General features: G+C 36.9%; 1 protein-coding gene across 4 annotated transcripts in view; it reads left to right on the plus strand.

The window, feature by feature from the left end:
- Window positions 1-24526, plus strand: part of Socs16D (Suppressor of Cytokine Signaling at 16D) — a 162173-nt gene that overhangs the window by 122752 nt on the left and 14895 nt on the right. For all 4 annotated transcript variants that reach the window (XM_090408619.1, XM_090408626.1, XM_090408613.1 and 1 more), the window contains one exon: window positions 21699-21897. In XM_090408619.1, coding sequence (XP_090264745.1) covers window positions 21699-21897 — 199 coding nt within the window. The remainder of the gene's footprint in view (window positions 1-21698; window positions 21898-24526) is intronic.

The following is a 24526-nucleotide window of genomic DNA, read 5'->3' on the forward strand; positions in this document are numbered from 1 at the left end:
AATTAAAAAGCTTACTCAACTCATCCAAAGATAAATTTATAAAGAATGTATTGAGTTTATGAACTGAACAGACATAGGAGAAACAGGACCCACAATTCTGATCAGACAAAAAGAACATACACCACACATCAAATATAATAATTATGGTGAAGCTGACCTTTCTGATCATGCCCTGAACACCTTACATAGAATTGACTGGAAAAGTACTAGTTGTCTGCATCACACCAAAACATGGTATGAATGCAAATTTAAGGAAGCTTGTGAGATCGTTATCAACCACCCCAATCTAAACAATAATGATGGTCTAAAAATCCCATACATATGGAAGGCATATATTCGTCCAACGAATCCTTCCTCTCTAAGAACAACTGTAAACAGGACTGTAGAAAATCCAGGATCCTAAATCTAAAATAACTTTAATAATAAAATATAGGACATCACTGTTAAAGAAAAAATCTATAAGAAAGAAAGTTTATTCATGTTGTAATTTATAAATAATTTATTTTTAAATCAAAAATAACAATTCTAATAATAGAAATAAGACATCACTGTTACTGGAAGGAAAACCATCTGTAAGCAAGAATGTTTATTCATGTAATCATAAAATAAATCTAGCTTGGTGTAATTTTTTTTTTTTTTTCACTAGAGGTCATGTCAGTGAGTAGCACGTGATCAGATCATTGTTTCTCTAGCTTACAGTTTGAAATGTAACGCAGCTTGCCTTGTAGATTTATGTATGCTCCAGATGATGATCTTGATATGAAGATCTAAACCGTTGGGATAATAAAAAGAGTTATTTTAACATGGTTGTAGAATCCATAATTTCAAAAATGAATGCTGATCACCGTGTAACACTAAAGAAAAGAATGTATTAAGTTTATGAACTGAACAGAAAGCAACTTGCACATTAATCTGACAAAGTAATCTTGCTATTTTTTCAGAAAGTCCCTTAACATATGGAATACATTCTGGTAATTTCTTCTTGAGAAGGGTTAGGACAATGGTCATAATTATTATTTTTCCGATAGTTTTTACATTATCATTTACGCTAAATTTTATAATAAAAATATTAAACCTGTTTCTGGTATTAATATTTTATAATGAATTTTTGATATCTAATTTGGATAGAATTTTTTTTTATAACTTTGTGATGAAAGGTCAGGGGAGGCATTGAGTGTTTTTTTTTTGGGGGGGGGGGGCATTTACCAAAATTATCTGTGGAGATTTGAGAAAAATTATGATGATGCCATCTGGGTGCAGTAGTGGAGACAGTGTTGGACAAAAGTTGTGGCCAACTGCTTTGGCCAGAGACCAAAATGCATGGCTGCAAATTATGCACAATGCAAATTTCCTGCTTTTGGCTTTTTTTTTGGAAATTAGTTTTTTTTGATGCATTGATGATTTTCTTGCAGCTGTTTCAGGCTTTGGTGTAATGCAGAATCCAATCATGGGAATGAGACACAGAAATCTTGAAGGTCATCCTACTTGGCATTCTTTCAGATGACTCTTGGTTGAGAATAACTGTGTGGGTATTGCATGATGGGGGAAGAGATAGGCACTAGGTTGTGGTCTGAGTTACCTAAAGGAGATACAACCTTTACAATATATTTGGATGGATCGTTACTGAGAAACAGGGCCAGAGTGGTTCTGTACATTGAGATCGCCGAGGAAGACGATTCTCACTGTTAAGAACATTTCGACTTTCATGAAGAGGAAATCAAAAACTCCAAGTAACAAGTGGCATTCGAAGAGCAATATAGACATCAAATGAATTTGACAGAGTGGGGCAGAGAAATTTTCATCCAAAGTAGATCATGATCAGGAGATTCTAAATTAAATGCTCTCTGATATGGTATGTCAGGGTGAACATATGCACAGATGCTACCCTTAAGCTGAAAGGAGTTGAATAGTGTGTATTTGGGAAAGTTCCGATGAGTGGTGCTTGGGAAGTCTGAAATTTGGGTTTCTTTCAGAAAACGCAGGTGGGGATTTTGAAGATTGGAGGTAGAAAGTGGACACTGTTGAGGTTGGAACAGAGACTGTGCATATTTGTAAAGTGAATCTGAAAGTCTGTGAGGTTGATCGAGTGGGTCATACATATTCCCTATGCAATACTTGTACTTTGGTTTTCAAGTTGGCTGTTAACACCTCTCGATTTTCGCACTAGAATTCCTCTTTTGTAGTCGATGTTTCATCACTGCTTTTTCATTTTTTCTTCCAGCTGTTTTGCAAAGTCATTGGCCTTGTTCATGGGTAAAGGTGAAGTTGGGCCTGGCTCATATACATGATTGGTGAAAACTGACTATGAGATTGTTCACAGCCACCATTAGTTGTGATGCAATCGCTGGTGTGTCTCAAGTTACTTTCACCATTCGTGGGAAAGTTGTACTATCACTTTATTTGTTCATAGGTCTGAAGCAGTGGTATTTGGTGATTTTACTGCAGTTGAAACCCAATATTTCCATTAGTTTGGTGATGTCTTCCTTCAGAGTATCTTCATCCACTGCTGGATGAAGGTCTCCTCCAGCTCTTTTGATCTTTCTCTGTTCTTGGCTGTGTGGTTGACCAATTTTTTCCAACAAATTTTGACAGTTCATTGTCCTATCTTCTTTTAGGATGTCCCCGACCTTGTTTCCCTTCATCTGGAATCCACTTTGTTAGTATTGTCTTCCATCGCTTATCTTTCTTCTGGATAGATGTCTGGCCCATTTCCATTTTAGTTGCTTGTGGTAAAGAATGAGTCTAGCTTCTTATCCAGGTGTTTCGTTTCTTATCTTTTAATGTGATGCCTAGCATCATCCTTTCCATTTTTCTTTGAGTCGTTGCTAGTTTATTTCTCAGTGCTTTTGTCAAAGACCAAGTTTCACAACTATATGTGATGGCTGGAAGAATACACTGGTTATATGTCTTCCTTTTTAAACAGAGTGGGACATCCTTGCTTTGAAAAATACTTCTAAATTTTCCAAATACACTGCAGGCCAGTTGAGCTCTTCTATTTATTTCCTTTTGGTATCCACTGTTTAGATCAATGAAATGACCTAAATATGTGTATGAAGAGACTCTTTCTAAGAAATAGTTTTCTATTATTATGTTTTTTTGGTGCTACAGAATGATTAAGCATAGTTTTAGTTTTTTCTCTGTTTATTTTTAGACCAACTTTTCTGCTTTCATTATATAGATCTTCTATTATTATATTAAGGTCTTCTGGAGTGTTTTCAAAAATTATGATAACACCTGCATATCTTAGGTGTGTTGAGTGTTTGTTATTAATTTTTATCCAAAGTTTGTCCAGTTTATATTATTAAATATTTCTTGAAGGACTGCTATGGAGATTTTGGGTGATAGAGTCCTTGTGTTCTGTTCCATCCAATTGAAATCTTCAGTTGGTATTCTATTGCTACTTGTGTGAAGTTGGATTGTTGCCGTCGCAGTGTGATATATTTCCTGGAGGAGGCCTGTATATTCTCCAGGAACTTCCTGATTCTGAAGTGCCTTGATTATTGCATTGATTTTGATGGAGGCAAATGCTTTTTCCATAATGAATGCTAAATGGAGAGGCAACTGGTTTTCTTCTGCTTTTTCTATTATTTATTTTTTGACTATTATTATTACGTGACACCTCTAAGTAGTCCAAAGACTCATCAAGGGCAGACACCTACTCTATAACTCTGTCTCCACCACTCAATCCACCAACTGCAGCGAATCGTATCATCCACACTAACGCCATCTACTGGTCATCACCAATATTATTTTCACAGACAGTTGCAAACACCCTTGCCCACAAGTAGCTTCACACAAGTGGGATTCGAACCGACAGCCTTTTGGCTGGAGAGCAGATACACTAACCACTCAGCCAACCAGACCGGTAATATGATGAATTGTGTTATAGCCTTTACGAAATCCTGCTTGTTCTACTAGTTGATTTAAAGTATGTCTGAAAAGAAAGGGGGGGGGTGGAAATGTGGGAGAATTATCGGGAGGTGAAAGATAGAAATTTTTGTGGAGGAGAAGGATATGATAAGATAAGATCAGGGGGTGGGAGTAACGGGGTGTGAGCTGTTTCGACAGTGCGTCATCTCTTTGGAGCTCATAGGGGGAAGTGGAGGCTATGTCATACCAGCTTGGTGTTTTTGTCTTTGGTGTATCTGTGTTGTGTTCTATTAGTCAGAGTCGTGACCTAATTTTTATGTTTTTGGGCTTCCAACTCCCAGAGATTATGTAGGGGTAGTGGACGTTTATTGAGTTTTTGTTCATAACCACATAAAATGTTTGTCACATTTTATGTAGCTATCATTTCCGATATTGTAAGCATTGTTTACTTTTCCTGAATGTCTATTATTATGGCTTTGTCGATTTGTGTTGTATGGTTCTGTTCAAGGACATGGTGTTAGATCCTGAATGAAGGAACCTTGCAAAGAAATCATTCATTCAGCATCTAACATACTAAACTTACTAACAAAGATAAATACCTGCACATCAGCTGAACTCAAAAGTGAAACTTCTTCACTTTATGTATAAAATTGCAATTTTTATCTTATGTTCCATGTATTTTAATCTCTTGTGATTATACTAAGATTGAATTAGAGAATGTTTTAAAGGAGGAATTTTGTTAATATTGATTTAAGCCTCACTTTAGCTGATTAGAGTGATTGTGAGTCACCAGATAGAGATTAAATAATAATTCTTAGAAAGTATGAATGATATAATCACGTAATCACAAGAAAGATATTTATTTAACCAAATATTTCGGTCTGGAAATAGCAGACCATCGTCGGTGGTATTACAAGAACAGTTTAAAAAATATACAAGCTAGAATACTAACAATAGATCGTTGAAATTAGAACATGCCGCGTGATGTTATATCACTAAGTATGAAACGAAATATTTTGAAGTAGAAACATGATTGAATTTGCTATTAAAAAAAAAAAAAAAAAAAAAAAAAAAAAAAAAAAAAAAAATTAATGGGTAATCTTGATTAGGCTTTCCCAGATTTTTGATATAGATATGCAGTCATTACGATTCAGGTTGGGATGATGGAGCAAGGCCTCCACGCTTTCCTTGAACAAACGTTCGAACCTATAACGGGATCTATGTAAGAGGCGCGTTTTGGACCAAAGGATGCTGTGGTCCAAAACGCGCCTCTTACATAGATCCCGTTATAGGTTCGAACGTTTGTTCAAGGAAAGCGTGGAGGCCTTGCTCCATCATCCCAACCTGAATCGTAATGACTGCATATCTATATCAAAAATCTGGGAAAGCCTAATCAAGATTACCCATTAATTTTTTTTTTTTTTTTTTTTTTTTTTTTTTTTTTTTTTTTTTTTTTTTTTTTAATAGCAAATTCAATCATGTTTCTACTTCAAAATATTTCGTTTCATACTTAGTGATATAACATCACGCGGCATGTTCTAATTTCAACGATCTATTGTTAGTATTCTAGCTTGTATATTTTTTAAACTGTTCTTGTAATACCACCGACGATGGTCTGCTATTTCCAGACCGAAATATTTGGTTAAATAAATATCTTTCTTGTGATTACGTGATTATATCATTCAGTCTTATGTCGCAAGTATCCTTAAAACAACAAATTCTTAGAAAGTATACTACTACACGTGTCCAGCGTAACGCCGGCGACAGTAACTTAAGCAGAACATATATCAACGCGAATTTTGTAAATACAAGAGCATAACAGCGTTGGGAAAGCAAGGGATGAACCCAAGGGGAGAAAAGAGATGGGTCCTGTGCAAAAGGGACTCCAAAAAAGGGGCGCTCTAACGAAGAATATAAGGGGGCGAGTGCCGTATCAGGCCTCTCTCTTGTCATATCGTTTTCCTGTTTGGTTGTTCGGAAGTTAGCAGGGAGTTTGCGTAGAAGGGGGGGATAAAGCGTCTGTGCTAAGTTAAGATGCCGGACAGCGAGCTTTCTTGAGCATGGAGTAGGATTCTATGCAGAGCTGAAGGTAAAATTTCCAGTCCTAGCAGAATCAAGCCGTCACTGAAAAGTCCCATCGAAATGTATCCTGAAACACAGAGATTCGAGTCCATTTTCGGCAGAAATTAAGAAGATAGCGTAACCCCTTACATTGGTGTAAAGACAGCCAATAGACAAGAAGTAACCAGACGTACACGTGGTGCTGAAAGATGCGGGAAAAAGTTCAGTAAAGTAAAATTACTCTATTTTGTGTATAATATTCATTAGAAGAGAGAAGATTATATGTGTATGTAAATTAAGAACATTTTCGAAACAACTTTGTGGACTGTCTCTAATTAGAAAGTTAGCCTCCTTTGAGAGTAAGAAGAATTGTTTGGAAGAGATCTTTTGTGTTGTTTGTGATAGAATTAACTTAACAAGATTAGAATAGTGGATTTATAGTAACTGAGTAACATAAGAATGTTTGTTTATATTATCTTATGAATAGCATTGCAGAAAGGAAATTTTACTTTATATTATTTGCAATCTATCCCAATTTTCAATTACTGTGTTTTACGATGTTTCTTAACCTTTGATTTAATTTTAGAGTATGTTAATTTCTTAATTCGAGTTTTTTATTTAGTATTGAGTCAAATTGAGTGTATATGAATTTTGTGTATTCTGTTTAAATATTTCAATAAACATGTCATATTTACCTAAACCTGAGTCATGCCTGATTATGATTCCAAACTAGCACTTATAAAAATAGAACCTATTTTGGCGGGAAGGAATTAAATAGTGTATATAATTATAGATTTAGGTCACGACTGCAATAATCTGAATCTAGTATTGTCTCCCTGAGCAAGGATCCTCTTCTGCTATAGGATACTGGCTGGTGCAGCAAAATATAAATTTGCCAGTATCCGAAGAGGAAACAATCCTAGATATAAGTATATTAGGCCTGATATCTGACAAAGTAAAATAGCAATAGAAAGATAGAATAGGAAGATATAAAGCAGTAAAATATAGAGAAAGCAACGACATAACAATAGAGCAGCCGGTAGGATTTTGATTGTATAAGGTTTTTAAATGAGAAAGGATTTAATCAAGTAACAAACAAACTAAACAAACAGACAGTCACAAACATCCATGCCCACAGTGGGATTCGAACCCACAGCCTTTTGGCTGGAGAGCAGATACACTAACCACTCGGCCAACCAGACCGGTAATATGATGAATTGTGTTATAGCCTTTACGAAATCCTGCTTGTTCTACTGGTTGATTTAAAGTATGTCTGAAAAGAAAGAGGGGGGGGGGGTTTGGATATGTGGAAGATAGAGAGATGTCGGAGAATTATCGGGAGGTGAAAGATAGAAATTTTTGTGGGAGGAGAAGGATATGATAGGATAAGATCAGGGGTGGGAGCCGTTACGGGGTGTGAGCCGTTTCGACAGTGCATCGTCTCTTTGGAGCTCGTGGGGGGGGAGTGGAGGCTATGTCATACCGGCTTGGTGTTTTTGTCTTTGGTGTATCTGTGTTGTGTTCTATTAGTCAGAGTCGTGACCTCATTTTTATGTTTTTGAGCTTCCAACTCCCAGAGATTATGTAGGGGTAGTGGACGTTTATTGAGTTTTTGTCACATTTTATGTGGCTATCATTTCCGATATTGTAAGCATTGTTTCCTTTTCCTGTATGTCTATTATTATGGCTTTGTCGATTTGTGTTGTATGGTTCTGTTCAAGGGCATGGGCTGCTATTTCTGTTTTTCCTGTATTTTGTATTCTGTTTTTTTTTTTATTGTTAAGATGTTCTGGAATTGGTATGTTGCAGTCACAGTAGTGTTCTTGTAGTCTTTCCCATAAAACTCTGATCGTAGAACCTTCCAATTCCTTGTTGGCAAGAAAATTTGTAAACAACATTGTGGTGTTCTAGTATTTCTTTTTGTGTGTGTCTGTGAGAAAGCTTTTGTGGATTTTAGAAGTGTTGCCAATTCTGGTTTGTGGTGAACGCCATCTTATAGTTGGTGTGTTTGAAAATATATTTGTAGACTTTGTATGTGTTCTGGATGTATGGCAGTTTGATGATTTTTTGTTTTTGGAATTTTGTTTTGGGTGTTGGATTGTTTTGAACGGGTTTTTGCTGTTTTGTTGTTTATTAGGTGTGTTGGGTAATTTCGGTTTTTAAAAATCTGTGTTAATTTCTTTATTTCTGTGTTGAGATAATTATGTGTCGTCGAAAATTTGTAAGCATTTATTAATTGTGCTAGGATGACTGATTTTTTTAATAGAACAAGGGTGGTATGAGTTAAGGTGGAGGTAATTTCCGATATGTGTGGGGGTGTATGCTCTGTTTCTATAGTGAATTTTAGTCTGTTGCTACATCCCTTAACGACTTCAGCAACAGACTAAAATTCACTATATAAGTGGTGAGCTGGTATCAATTTGTAATTCAACTTTTTTTTTCCCTATTTGTATTCCATCACTGCTATTATTTAAGATTTGACTGAAATGTTGTCCTTCTGTTGACAATAGAATTTTTCCAGTGAAACTCTTCACTGGGATATTCTTTTGCATATCATTTTGCTGTGCCATTGATGCCAGTTCTTTGATCCATTAATGTTTTTAATCCAATAGTCTTCAAGTTTCCATTTGGTCTTCCAAATTTGTAATTTTAAGATTTACTGTATTATGCATTCTGAAAATGTTTCCCACCCAATTGTTGCTTGACTAAATCTTTTGCTCATAAAAATTCAAATTTCGTGTTGATGTATATCAGTTACATTATTGGCATCCCCAAATAAAGAAATACATTCCCATTGGGACAATTTATTCTGCCAGTACCATTCCAACTTACTTCACTAACCCTCAATAATGCAGTCTTATATTTTTCCATATCCTTTCTCAGTTGTGCTAATTTTCCTGTTTGATAGCATGTTAACATTCCATTGGTCGATTCATGCCCTAATTTAATAACTTAACACATATATAACCAACAATAATAAACTTTAATGAATTAAAGGTATAAATATTTCGTACTGAAAGTAACAGTACATCATCAGTAGATCAAACAGTTAAAGGAATGGAATACAAAGTACAGAACAGTCGGTGGATTACCAATTAAAATTGTTGCTGCATGCCAAATAATTACTATGAATAAAATATTAAATAATTCTTAAAAACTATTTCATTGATGGTTGCATAAGATAAGAATCTCCCAAACTTTTGGGGAGAGAGACAGTCATTTCGATTCAAATTCGGTCGATCAAAAAGGGGTTCGCAACTTTCTTTGAAAAGGCGTTCATATTTAGCAAAGACATCATCGACATAACGAAACCAAAGAGAGGGTTGGGGATGAATGGATGAGAACAAGGTGTCTTCTAGATGATTCAAAAAATAGTTTGCCATGGGTAGCCCTCTGTCTCCACCTTTGGCAAACTATTTTTTTGAACCATCTGGAAGACACCTTGTTCTCATCCATTCATCCCCAACTCTCTCTTTGGTTTCATTATGTCGATGATGTCTTTGCTATTTGGCCACATGCTGAAGAGGAACTGACCACATTCCTACAACAGATAAATAGCCTTCACCCACGCATTCTATTCACCATGGAAAAAGAAAAGACTGGTAGTTTACCATTTTTGAACATCCTCCTTACACGTACATCCTCGTACTTTGCCTTTACTGGCAGATACATTCATCAAAAGTCTGCTCATCACACCTCTCAAAAAAATCGGTGTTATCAAATCTTTAATTAATAGAGCACATAAAGTGTGCTCCTTAAGCTTACAACAAGAACTTTTAACTATAAAAAAAGTTAATAGAATCTAAGTTACAACCCTAATCAAATCCAGCAGATAATTGACTCCTATGTTCCAACACCTCAGGATTCTTCAACAGACTAGAGTTCCAATCCCTTATATTTCAGGCATCTCAGAACCTGATGCGGCCTCACACCACCACCCTTCACAAAAAATAGGTCTAATAAAAACCCTAAGGGACAGAGCGTACAACATTTCCACCACACACACCTCCTGCAAGCATCTCTCAGAAACAAGATTTCAAAAATGCTATCATTCTTCCATATATCAAAAATGTTACAGACAAGATGGCTAAATTACTTAACAAATATAACATCAAAGTAGCCTTTCTGCCGCTAGAAAAAATTTCGAGATTTCTACATCCCCTGAAACCTCCTCATCATCCTTTAAAAAAAACCAGGTGTTTACAAAATTTATTGTTCTTGCAGCATCTTCTACGTAGGACAGACAGGAAGATCTGGGGGAATTTGCATGAACGAACACCAAAAGGATGTGCAAAACAGAAGAGAACACAAATCAGGTCTAGCTTTCCATACCACTTCCACCGGCCACAATGTACTCTGGCAGAAAACAAACATGTCGTACTTAGAAAAAAAACTGTTACATAAGAAAATTTAAAGAAGCTTGCAAACATGCTTAAAATACCAACACAATACAATAAAAATGAAGGATTAATTCTCCACCAAGTTTGGTCAGCTTTAATAAAAAATATACCTCAGTCAAACCTCGGACATTATGAACGTGAACAACAGAACGTGGCATCATCCAGCATTGTTTAAATTCAGCACTGCTTTGAATCTGCATTCTGATTTTTAATTTTATGAATAGTCAGACGGCTTCAACTGTATAGCATGAACTATTACTAATAATTTCTCTTTTCTTTGTGCTTTAAACTTTAAGTTACCTTTTACCCCTGAAGATGTAAGTCAAACGACTTATGAAACTTGTCGGGTCTTTTATTAATTCATTGTGTTTTATATAGCTTATTAAAAAAAATGTGGTCCAATTACCGGAATATACCATGTGAATCTCAGAACCTATTGGCAGAATTTTGAAGAAGTATCATTTTATTCTCACATATTTTCCTATCAACAAAATTTCTCTCTCGTTGCCATCTACAAAAGACAAACTGGCACCTCTATCATTAGCTGGTGTTTACCAGATACCACGTGATTGTAATTTAACATACTTTAGACAAACAGGCTGTTCTGTGGAAAAAAGAATGAAGGAACATCAGTATTATATCGAATACATGAAACCTCATAAGTCTGGTCTAGTACAACATAGTATTGACACTAAACATAATATTCAGTGGGATAAAGCTTGTCTTCTCCACAGATTCCAGTTTAAATATGAACGCCTTTTCAAAGAAATTTGCGAAGTCCTTTTACATCAACCGAATTTGAATCGAAATGACTGTCTCTCTCTCTCTTCCAAAATTTTGGAGATTCTTATCTTATGCAACCATCAATGAAATAGTTTTTAAGAAATATTTAATAATATTTTATTAATAGTAATTTTCTGGCACGCGGCAACAATTTTAATTGGTAATCCACCAACTGTTCTGTTCTTTGTATTCCATTCCTTTAACTGTTTGTTCTACACTAATGATGTACTGTTACTTGCAGTATGAAATATTTATACCTTTAATTCATTAAAGTTTATTGCTGTTAGTTATATACTTGTTAAGTTCTTAATTTTAATTATGTCACAGGTACCTTTTAAAGATTAGTGTCCTAATTTTCCAAGCTTCAGTCATTACCAAGAAATGTGTTCAATTTCTGCATTTATCTGACTTGAAAACAACAGTATTTAAATTTTGGAGACTTGTGGGTTGTTAGCCCACAGAGTTCCTATTCTAGTGATAGGGCTACTACCTCAGCATCCAGATAAGCATTTTATACACAAGCATTTCTTGTGCAACTATTTCAATTACACTAGAGATACCCAGTTGCCAGAGCCTCATTCGTGATAGCAGGTTCTATCATCCTTTCTTGGTAGTTTTTTCCATTGTTTCTGTCCAATGAATTTTCCAGTTGAAGCATCTCAGTTGTAGAAATTTTTTACTTGGTAAGGTAACCAGGATATATCTCTTAGTACCTCTCACCCTGTCTACCTAGGGAGGCCTACCAGTAGCTTAGCTACTGTTGGCATAGCTGTTGAGGTCATTTGTGCATACAAGCCTCCTGACCATGTCAAGGTGGAGATACCATTAAGGAGGTATTTCATGGTCAATAACTAATACTTTTTTTTTTTTCAAACAAAAGATAAAATAAATATACTTGAAATGGCAGCGGAATGAGGTCTGTAATTTATTACATCATTACTAATCAGAAACTAAGATGCACATGCTTATAGAGTAAATAATTTTTTTTCCCACTTTTTTTTTTCTATTTTCATAGTTTTGAAAATAGAAATACTAACAAAATAGAGAAAGGAAGTAAATAAGAAAAAACAAGAAATAGAACAAGTATACAAAGTATATCTACTACAAGAAGAAAGCATTAGAATTCTATATCAATCAAGATTAACAGTTACCTAAAAGAAGCCAAAATCAATGAAGATATAGAAGAAGAATGAAAAAATTTAATAAAGATAATTCGTAAATCAGTCTCTGAAGCACTTGGAAAGAAAAATAAATTAATAAAAATACAAACATGAATTTGGGACACATAGAAAATGCATACAAGAAAAAGAAGTGGCATACAAATCATTCCTTCAAAAACATACAAAGGAAACAGAAAACAATAAAACCATAGTACAGAAAGCTCACCTCTCGCCATTCTTGGGACAGATGCATTAATAAAATAGACCTACATAGAAGACAAAATATAGCCTACAAAATATTAAGGAAATTGATCAACGAAGAAAGAGATATGTCTCAACACGGTGTAAGAGAAACAAGGGATAGAACATTGCAAGAATTTATGGTGTGACTCTATACCCCCACCCGTATTTACGGACTCCCAAAAATACACAAAGAAAATGTGCCATTACGTCCCATAGCGGATGGCATTGATTCCCCTACATACAAATTAGCTAAACATTTGGCCAAAGAGCTCACACACTATACTGGCAACACACCATCACACATAAAAAACTCAGCCCACTTCAAAGCCAGCATAGAAAACCTTACACTCCAACATACTGACATAATGGTCAGTTTCGACGTCTCCTCCTTATTCACAAATGTCCCACTCAAGGAAACTTTAGAGCTAATCCAAGCTAAGTTTTCTCCCGATATCTCAGCCCTATTTCAGTTCACAATGAACTCAGGCTATTTCGTTTAGCAGGGAAAATTCTACAAACAAATAGAGGGGACAGCCATGGGCTCACCACTCTCCCCACCCTTGGCCAATTTCTTTATGGAGACCTTTGAGGAAAAAGCCTTAGCCTCTGCCCCACAAAAACCGACCATATGGCTTCGCTACGTTGATGATGTGTTCGCTATTTGGCCACATGGCTCTGAAACACTCCTCTCCTTCCTTACACACTTAAACAACCAACACGCCAGAATAAAGTTCACCCTGGAAAAAGAGGAAAACAACTGCCTCCCTTTCCTAGACACACTAGTCACCCGCCAGCCTGATGGAACTTTGGTTTTCTCAGTTTACAGAAAACTCACCCATACAGGCAGATACATCCACCAACAATCCCCCCCCCCCCACAACAATATGGAGTGGTAAAAACACTATACAACAGGGTTAAACTAATCTGTTCTAACGACATAGCCCTTAACACTGAACTAAATCACATCCTCAACACTTTCTCAGCCAATGGCTACCCCCCAAAAAATTCCAAAAAATATTAAAACCTACAAACCACAGCCCCCCCCTCCTCCCCCCTCCACAAAAAAGATTACTCTAAATCCATCGCCATTCCCTACATCCGAGGCACCTCAGAAAAAATTACCAAAATTCTAAAAAAAACATGACCTCACCTCCTGTTACAGGCCTTACAGAAAATTGGCATCCCTTATTCGCTCTACCAAAGACCAACCACTTCCCCTAGACCTACCTGGTGTATACCAGGTCCCTTGCAGTTGTAAACTGTCGTACATTGGCCAAACAGGCAGGACGGCGAATATCAGAATTTCTGAACACAAGGACTACATCCGGTTTTACAAGTATAGCCATTCTGGTCTTGCAGACCATGCTCTGGATACTCGCCACAGAATACGGTGGAAGAAAGCTACAGTAATACACCGGAGCAAATATAAATTCGAAAGATTATTTATGGAATCAGCCTCTGCACTAAGAAACTCTCCGAACCTCAACAAATTTGGTTGTATGCGACTGCCCCAAATTTGGGAGACACACATCAGCAGACCTTCAGCCCAACGGCCAAGAATGCCTACTTAGCCCGCCAGAGGGCACCATCAGGACTTCTAGGAGAACGATAGCTTCATATCTTCATTCTCAGTTACTGTATTGTTAGTGCCTGTGTGCAACTGCCTTTTTGTAAGTTCCTTTTGAAAATGGCAATGTGACATTGCCGAAATATCGGAAATATTAATTAAAGTATAATTTAATTTATATTCGGATCTACGTTGTTTCAATTCCCTAAGTAATTTAGAAATGCATAACCAACGTATAAGTTTGTCTACGAGAATTGCTGGCATATAAGCTGCACTGTTAGATCTTGAATGGGAAAATTTATTGAAAAATTAATTCATTCAAGATTTAACAAGTCTAACATATCAACAAGGAGAAACTTGTACTTAAGCAAACAAAAGATTTGTAAATAGGGCTATAAATACCATTAAATGTAGAATTATAAAAGAAAACACGTTTATTCAAATCTAAGTAAAGATTTCCAGTTTGTAAAATGTAACTATAAAAGGATATTCTGTGTGAAATGAAATGTTTATCAAGATGTAAATAAAAGTCCAAAGTTCGTGGGCGAACCGTTCCGGTGAACGTTTGGCTTGATGCATAAGCATTTACACGGAAAGCGGCACTAGCTTGCTTTCCCGGGAGACGCGGTATACTGGATCATCTCGTGGGCAAAGGAGATGAATGCCGTGCGGAAGAACGTGGCATTAAAAAGGGTGCCAAGGGTGCAGATAAAAGGGGTTTGCTCCCCTCTCTCAAGGCTTTTTGGTTTTATTCTCCTGACCTTTTCCGGGTGTTTTACGTGGTTGGAAGTTGGGCCTCTCTCTCTCGCCTTCTAATGGATTCTGGATTGCCCTGAGATGTTATGTCAGCACCCGCAGTTCCAGCACCCTGACTATCTATCTCCTCAGGACGGAATAGCTGAACTGGCAGCTCTGATGAGGACTAGTGGCATCAGAACCAGACAGATGTGGGCATATCCCCAGACGTTTGGTAAAGCCAAGTAGGATGACCTCTATGAGTAACCACATTGATAAAGGCCAAGCGGAGATGTTCTGACCCCAGTTCAAGGAAGAAGGATCGGGCTGTGTAAGACAAAAATGTGAATTAAGTGACGGATCTGTTAATCTTCCCAAGAGCTGGTAACGTTCAGAATTTTGTTATTCCTTTCCCACTTAGAGTGAAGAAATGTTATATAGTTAGTGAGCAAGGACAATGTAGTATAGAACTCTTAGGCGATTATTGATGATAGCAATGGCTTAACCCCACTGAGCATTTTGTTAGAGAAAGTTTATAGATTATTTGAGACAGGTATTTTATGTGAATAACTAACATATTTTAGAAGAGAACTGAATGGATGAAATTTAAGACTTATATAATGTGTAGTTTAATGCTTAGTCTTATAGAAGGAGCTAATGATTGTATCAATTTGTGTTTTAGTTGGTTTAACTAGTTCTTTACTTTAGAATGATAAAATTGATTTGAGTGCATGAATGTAAATGTATAACTTTAAGATCTCAATAAATGCGTTTTATGTTTTGTACCTGACATTAGCCTCAGAATGAATTCAAATTACTACTCATAAAACAGAACCTAAGCGGAGTAGAATAGATGTTTAAGAGCCACAATTGCAAACGATATTAAACATAGTTGATATTGGGAAATTCGGTACTAAGAACAAGTGTTAGATTCTTCACCTCTGTATGTTATCTGAGAGAGTTTCCCTGGTTAAGAATTCCTTCTAACCTAAAGATATTGGCTGGCCCAGCGTAACAAATAAATTTGCCAGTATCTGATCGGGAGACAATCTCAGACAGTAATCACAAAGGGGTAAACCCTTTGTCCGAGTAATTGATAGACGTGATTAATCTAGAAATCGGCCAAATGTATAGATAGCCTTTCTATATCGTGTACTGAAGCCAAAAATTTAGGTTTAAATCTTGAGAGTAATTAGGGTAAAAGCAAATTAGATCTAAATAAGGAAACACAAGTATAAATTAAACAAAGCCATGAAAGTGGTGACATAACAGCACCCCTTTTTTAGTACACATTTTTTAGGGGGAAAAAAAGATTTTTAGATCCTCTTCCTGATTCTGCCAACTTCTTATTATTTTCTCAGTTGAGGTGGCCCAAAATGCCTCTCTGCCGTCCTGTTTCCATGTTCTTTAGCATACGCAATCACATGTAGCTTGTATGCAATATTGTAGCAATGCCGACATTTTTCAGCCATAATTTGCCAAGAAATTTAGAGAAAATTTAACGCAGAAATTTTTTCGCTGTTCACAACAGCCGCGACAACAATCGGAAAGTTTAAACAAAGGAACATAGCTTGTATCGTCGATGACTGCACATGCACTGAACTCAACTGGAATGCTCTCACACACTTCAAGGAAGCAAGAAAGAAATCGCATAACTCGGAACAGAGAAAATTTCCAGAAATGAAAGTAATAAAAATCTGAGTATTGGCATATAAGATGCACCCTGTTTTTCAGACCTATTTTCAAAGAAAAAAGTGCATCTTATATGCCGGCAAATGCCGTAGTATTTCTGTATTAAGGGATTTTACAGTTTTAGAAAAGCTTTCTAACATTCTAATGAGAAATATTTCTCACTTTCTTTAGAAATCACCCTTAAGTATCTTTTTTTAGGAGGGGATCTCTTTCTTAAACATTATAAAGAATCCAAAGCATCACAAGTTACCATAACATCTAAGATTAGCTTGGCTTGCACATTCTTAACTGAATAATGTCAAGTTCTTTCTGGTAATGTTTTTGTTTCTATATCATTGTCATTGAGGACATCTTTTCTATCCCTAGTTTCCCATACAACCCTGCTGTGTCTCTAACTAGCTTTCAGATCCATCAGTTAAAATTGTTTTGTATATTGTGATACTTATTCCATATACCTGGCTTTCCTTCATATAAGCTTCACTTGTTCTATTATCTGCTTCCATAATTAATTTGCCATCTTTACTAAAAATTTGTCCAAAAGATTATAAATAGCAATTGATATAGCATACATCTGCACCTTCCACCTGATTTAATATCTTGTACATTTTTCAGTTGTAACTACTGGTTACAACTGAAAAAAACTTTGTAACACTATCACATACAATACCAAGAACAAGCTATGTTCTTGGTATTGTATGTGATATTTTGAGATCAACAAAGCTTAAATAGAGATCCTTGTTATACTCCTGTAAGCATACATTAGTATAAATATATGTTGAAAAACGAATCAAAGTTGGGAAGGGAAGAAATGGTGATGTGAGATACAACCTGCTGAGAAAGTTTTTATACATATTTTAATAAATGCCTTGTGTTTAATATTAAAGTATCTAATGAGTCGCAATACTTTGTGTTTATCTTTAAGCTTCGATTAGTTTGGCTTGCAATATGATCTCTGCATCTGATATAAATTAAAGATGTCAAGAAATTATATTCTTGGTTTCATCCTTTATCCAAGTGTAAGCAAACAAAGTTTGTGCATGTAGTAACTTCATAGTAACGCGTTTTAGTGAAATATTTTTGTTGAGTATTTCTTTTAAAATTATGATGTTTAGGTTGAGCACATTGCATATAGGTTTGTGTAAATTGTCTATTGGTTTTTAGTGAGTATACTTTATGAAACTGTAGTGGTAGAGAATGTGCAAGCAACTAAGCTTAATTTGAGTAGAAGCTTATTATAGTACTTTGTTGTATGCAACTGCTTAAGGATTTCTGTTGCTAGTACTATGCTGCTCAATTTAGTTAAGGAATCCTAATATAAGGGGGGTTAGCGAGGGGGGACCAACCACCCATCCTGTAAAAACCCTATTGGTTACAAAACAAGCACCACAGAAGCCTCGGAATTCGTACGCCTTTGTGACGATGATTATTAATTGTTTTTGGACCTGGAATATACAAAGTTTGGTGAAAGAAGGAGCTTTTTTTAATGTGACGAATGTCTTACGACAGTATAAAATTGGACTTTGTGCTATACAAGAGGTGTGATGGCTGGGACATGGCTCGACCTGCAATCAGGGGTGCACGCTATATTATAGTGGTGACGACAGAGGACGAGAAGTACTCAGAACTGCGTTTTTAGTTAGTGATAAATTTTTGTGTAATATTTTAGATTTTAAACCTGTAAACAATCAGCTATGTACTATTAGAGTTAAGGGATGTTTTCAAAATGTGTCTATTGTGAACTGTTATGTGCCTACTGAAGAGAGCTCGGAAGAAGCTAAAGATTGTTTCTACAAAGTGCTTGAGCATACCTGTGCTAATCTACCGTCGTATGGCGTCAAGTTAGTAGTGGGAGATTTCAGCGTGAAGCTGGGGATAGAGCGTGTGTGTGTGTGTGTGGTGCCCTTTCGTGGGTAGTGAGAGCCTACTTGAGGAGTGCATTGATAAAGGGATCCGACTTGCAAGGTTTCCCGCTGCTACGGGATGCTTTGTAAAGAGCACTATGTTTGCGCATAAAGACGTCCACAAGCAGACCTGGAGAACGCTGGACGGTAGAACGGCTAACCAAATAGACCATGTACTAGTGTATCAACGTCACCACAGCTCCATCTCGGATGTGAGAAGTTTTAGAGGAGCAGATGGAGATAGCGACCACTATTTGGTAGCCTACGATTTCAGGCATAGAATTGCAGTTCAGAAGTCTGCGTGTCCTACCATACGATCGGCATGGGACCTGGACAAGTTGAAAACAGCGGAAGGCAAGCGGGCTTTCCAGTTAGAGTTGCAGAATTGTTTTGGGGAGTTACAGGAGGAAGAGGATGATCCCGATGGGATGTGGGACACTATCAAAAATACAGTTGTGTTAGCTGCCTCGAGAACTATGGGAAAGAGAAAGGAGGAGAAAAGCATGGTTTAATAGAGAGTGTGAAGAAGCTGTAGCGAAACGAAGGGAAGCACTATTGAACTACCTAGCGGATAGCAGGAAGAAAGCTGCATATCAGAGGGTGAGAAGAGTGGTGAATACATGTCTACACAGGGAAAAGCGGAAGTATCTTAATGAGAAAGTGGCTAGTATAGAGAGAAATAGGGTGATGAATAATGGACAGGAGATGTACCGGATGATCAAAGCCATGCGAGGTGCCCAGACACAAGCGGCAACCATAAGAGATGAGAGTGGAAATCTATTAACAAACTCAAAAGATGCTCTCGCTCAGTGGCATAGATATTTCGCGAACTTGCTGAATATTAATGCTGGACCTTCAATATCGGATGATTATACTCCTTATCAAACTGCTTAACCATTTATTGAATAGCCGACATTTAGTGAGATTCCTCGTGCTATTGCATGCCGAAAAATAATAAGGCTCCAGGAGTGGACTGCATACCGGCGGAGCTCCTGAAGAATGGTGGGGACGTCCTGCTGGAGCAGCTGCACCGGCTCATCTTGATGATCTGGCGAGAAGAACGGCTGCTGGATGAGTGGAAGGAATCGCTGATCACCCCAGTGTATAAGAAAGGAGATAAGGCTCAATGCGGCCACTATAGGGACATCTCACTGCTGTCGACTGGCTACAAGATGCTGTCTAACATTATGCTAATGCGCCTCACACCATATGCAGAAGAGTGACTACCAGACGGGCTTCAGGAGGAACTGTTCTACAATAAACCAACTCTTCATGCTGTGCCAAGTTTTTGAAAAGTGCTGGGAATATAACCGGGAAGTTCATAATATTTTCATAGACTTTACTAAAGCCTATGACTCAATAATATGCCCAAAAATATGGCAGGTGTTAGAAGAGCTAGGAATTCCTCGAAAACTCCGAAAAATGGTGCAGGTGTGCGTAGCTGGTTCGAGAGCAAGAGTGAAAGCAGAAGGTGACCTTTCAGACCCGTTTCAAGTACAGACTGGTGTGAAGCAGGGTGATGGGCTTTCTCTAATTCTCTTCAATCTAGTGTTGGAAAAAGTAATTAGAAACACACAGTAAGTGACAGGTGGAGTCGACATGGGGTGCAACTTAGGATTCTTGGCTGCGCGGACGACCTGAATGTCATGGCACATCAACGGGACAATGCATTGGTTACTGCTATTGAAGAAGATGCAGAAGAAGTTGGCATAAAGATAAATGCTGAGAAGACAAAATACCTTTTTATGAGTCGCCATGCTGCTCAAGATCCAGAGGGAGCTGCACAGTTTGAGAGGGTGAAGGTACTTGGGTTCTTTCATGACTGAAGACAACAAAGTTGAAGCTGATGTCCAGAGTCGAGTAAATGCTGCGAATGTGGCCTATTATCAGGTGCATCCCCTTTTCGGCTCGCGTTTGCTGTCTTGGACTACAAAGGTGGGACTATACAAGACTTTGATCAGGCCTGTTCTCCTCTATGTTGCTGAAGCGTAGACTCTCACGGTGAGACAAGCCGATCACCTGAGAGTATTTGAGAACAAGATGCTATGACGTGTCTATGGAGGGGTCATGGCAGACGGAGTCTGGAGGAGTTGGTCCAATGCTTCCATACACACTTTATATAACTCGGCAGATGTCTTGATGGAGCTGCGAGCCCAGCGTCTTCAGTGGCTGGTGCACCTGTACCAGTCACTGAAGACGCTGTTTTTTTTTATTTTTCGGCATGGGTCCCGAAAGGACTGTGAGACAAGTGTGGGAGGCCCGACCCCAATCAGGGAGGCTGCCAGGGAGACCGAGAAGGAGATGGGTGGATCAGGTGAAGGAAGACCTGCAGGCTGTCAGGCTGGAGACCAGAACATGGCAGACAGTCGTAGAGGACCGTGCCCAGTGGCGACACTTGCTGCTTGAGGCCAAAAGTCTCCCCGGGCTGATAGCACCTGGCTAGTAACTTCATGACTGGGTTACTTGTATATAGAGGCTAATGACTTCACATCAATTGCCTTAGTATTTGCTTACTGGGATAAAGGATGAAACCAAGAATATACTTTCTTAGTATCTTTAATTTATAAAGATGAGGAGATCACTCTCTTTTCCCTTTCACAGAAGAGTTTAGTCTCTGCAATTTGTGTATTCTATAAATATTTCCGTGGCAAATGTTCTGACATAGCATCAATAATTCTCTCACTCAATACTAAGCTCATTGGAACACTACAGCTGTTGACCAACATCCTTTCACAGTACACCTTGAAACCCACAGAACATTTTTTTTCCTCCTCCTTCATCCCTGCTACTGCTGTACTGTGGAACTTACCCCCTGATATATTTCCCAAGGAGTAGACTATATAGACCTTTTAAAACAAATGTAAACAAGTTTCTCCTTTCCAACCCACTACCTATATACATACTAATGTACTAATAGGTTGATCAACCAACTTCTCGTGTATGGGCTCACCATAAAAAAAAAATTTTAAAAACTTACTGCATCTGATAGGTTGCAGCAGTCTGAAACTGAACTTTTGTTTTTATACAAATGAATTGTTTTTGCTATGTTAACTATGCTGAGACCATTGTATTTCAAAATTTTACTAATGCCAACTATTGCAGACTATGCAATGTAGTGCATTTCATTGCATTCTTCCTTACCAATTATCTACAAATAAATTGTCTTTACAATATTTTTACTCATCTTAAAATCATGCTAAATTGCTTAAAATTATAATCAGAGATATAAATTGATCATTAAAATTCTAAGCAAAAATTTAATGGGCTTTTACAAAAAAATTTTTAGGTAATTTTAGTTTCGGTTGCTTGCAAAAGTTTCGAAGCAATACCATTGTGGATTTCATTGAAAATGCTGTGGCACACTCACGTAGTGGTCGATACTTGTTTTTCCTACATAGACGTCCTGTGTTGGGCCCAATGAGAGTACAACTTTTACATCCTGTAACCCGTTTCAAACAAGTTCAGTCACTGCAACACTTGTGCCGGTGAGTACTTTATTGAAGTGTTTGAGAAAATGCTTTTTATAAGCTTTTAATGCTTAGATGCTTAGCTTACTTAAACTTCATAAAAAAATAAATCAATTTAAAAAGTTAGTAAAAAAAGTATTGCATTAAAATAATTTTTGTGTCCAGTATAGCATTTGCTACTAGCAGAGAAATCCTCCCCTTCCCATTTGGCAAAAACAACTTTTCTTCGTGTCAGACATATACTGGGAGATACAGAAAATGAAACATTCTCTTATTCTCTCTCTCTCTGTGTGTGTGTGTTGCATATCAGAGAATGAACAAAGACATTTTTGAGCATTTAGTAGATTTCAATACAACTGAATTTCAACTGGCAATTTGATGTAAAGTCTGTTTTAGGAGAGAAGATACAATCCCTTTCCTTCTCCGGGAAGAGAGAACGTATTCTCAAGGAGTCTTTTGACAACTATCAATGTTATGTTATGGTGCACTTGATCTTAAGAGTTAAATTGTGATGGTAGGACTCCAGGTAAAGGTTCATAGTTAGGAAATGTCAGGAAATCCTGTTATTCTTCTGGATCATCAAATTGCCTACCCAAGTATTTGGTAAACATTCAGGTAGGTGTGAATAGTGCTGTTCATTTTATCTCTGATGAAATAATCAGTTCTGAAATTTTCATTCTTAGTTCAAATGATTTTACAAATGTATGTAACCTGCATTATCAATGTCCACATTCCTTTTCCTCTTACACAAAGAAAGTTGAGACCTTGCTAAATCGACCGAATCTAAATAGAAACAATGAACTTAAATTATCCCTCATGTGGGAAATAGTTTATCTTCATAAATTCCAGAATTAACTTAAATTTAATTATATATATTTTTTATTTATTATTAAATATTGTTAAAGTTATTTTTACTAGAACCTTAATATAATTAGATCATGATGCTCTACATAGTGTATGTGCAGTTTACGTGTGTCATTGTTGAATATACCTGTTTAATTTGAAACTCATAACTGAAAATGCCCTTGATACTAGGGTGAAACTTTTATACTAATAAAAATATATACATAAGTTAAATCCATTTTATGTTATTTATTAAGAATATATAATCAGGCTATGTGGCAAATGCATAGCTCTATGCAGTTATCACAGCTGGAGGACATAATCAGTAACTGAATTTGACTTACAAATTCCATCACTCATTATGTCCATGGAAGTGTGGAGACTGATAATGCAGGCTACATTCGTAAAATAATTTGTACTGAGAATGAAAATTTCAGAATTTATTCTTTCATCCGAGACAAAATAAACAACATTGTTCAAACATTCCAAGAGATTGTTACTTTTGTAGAGAACCTTAATTTTCTTCCAAAGAATTCTGTGTCTGGTGGTGATAGCATGCCCTGCAGGTCCTGATTGCTCTGGGTTATAGAAATTAATATACTCTAAATGTTCATCGCATCATATGGCTGCAGATCTACCTGTTTGACCAAAATATGATAATCCACACTGGCAAGGGATTTGATACATTCCAGGGTTGTCTAAAGGCAGACGTTTATATTTAGATGAGCCTAGAAAAGTAGATATTGTGTTGATAGGATGGAAGGACACTCATGGACCAGTGGAGCTAAGTAGTTTGGCTATACCTTCTGAGATGCATTTAACATAGGGAACAGTGACACGACACCATTTGTTTCGATGAGAGGCAGATGATGAGGAAACTATAATTATTATCTTGTTGACATATGATTCGGTAAAGCTATTAATAAGAAAGGTGGAATTGATGTGATTTATTTCTTGATAAGCAATTCATTGGAATAAAGAGAGTGTGCTTGATGTACTAAAGTCTTGATGGTGTAAAAGAGGATGAATACTGAGAAGTGAAGATTATCATCTGTTGACAAAGTAATAGAAAAATCTAAAAAAGGAAATATGATTGTTTTCTAACTTAAGAATGAACTGGATATGATGGTGGAATGTATTGATTTTGTTGATCAACACCCCACAAAACTTGAACCTTTTTCGAGAGACATAATGTCAGAGTGGGACCTCCTTGATCTTCTTAATGAAGAGATATGGTCTAAACCCAAGACCAAGGATTGACAGCCACAATGAGAATCCTGATATCTAGGGATGGGCATCTCGTTCTGACTAAAAACATCATCCTCACCTTCAACAAACTAACACCACCAACATATGTCAAAGTAGGATATCTCACCTGCTTTGACAGTTGAAAAGTTCTCAACCATAGATGGCAACACTATTGGCAAGATTTTTTTTTCTAAGTTGGTACATCTGTCATAAGCATCCATGTAAAATTGCAAGTCATTCTATCAAGTAGTTTGCTTTATACAGCTGTCTGAAGCAAAAGTGTTGTCTGTATCGCTTAAAATGGATAAAATTTGGTATTGTGTGGTTATAAAATTCTTTGTAAAAGAAGGTTTAACTCCAGAAGAAATTCATTCGCAGTTCATAAAAGTTTATGGGTACTCTTCTCCTTCGTTTTCGGCGATTAAGAAATGGGCTGCCAAGTTTAAATGTGGCTGTACTAGCCTTGAAGATGATCCATGATCCGTCCAAAAAAGTGTAACAACACCACAAAATCATTGATCAAGTGCATGATATGGTATTGGATAACTGGCAAGTC

Source organism: Typopeltis vanoorti, chromosome 2 (assembly GCF_054136105.1).
Source record: "Typopeltis vanoorti isolate ZY-2024b chromosome 2, IOZ_Tvanoo_1.0, whole genome shotgun sequence".
NCBI lineage: Eukaryota > Metazoa > Arthropoda > Arachnida > Uropygi > Thelyphonidae > Typopeltis > Typopeltis vanoorti.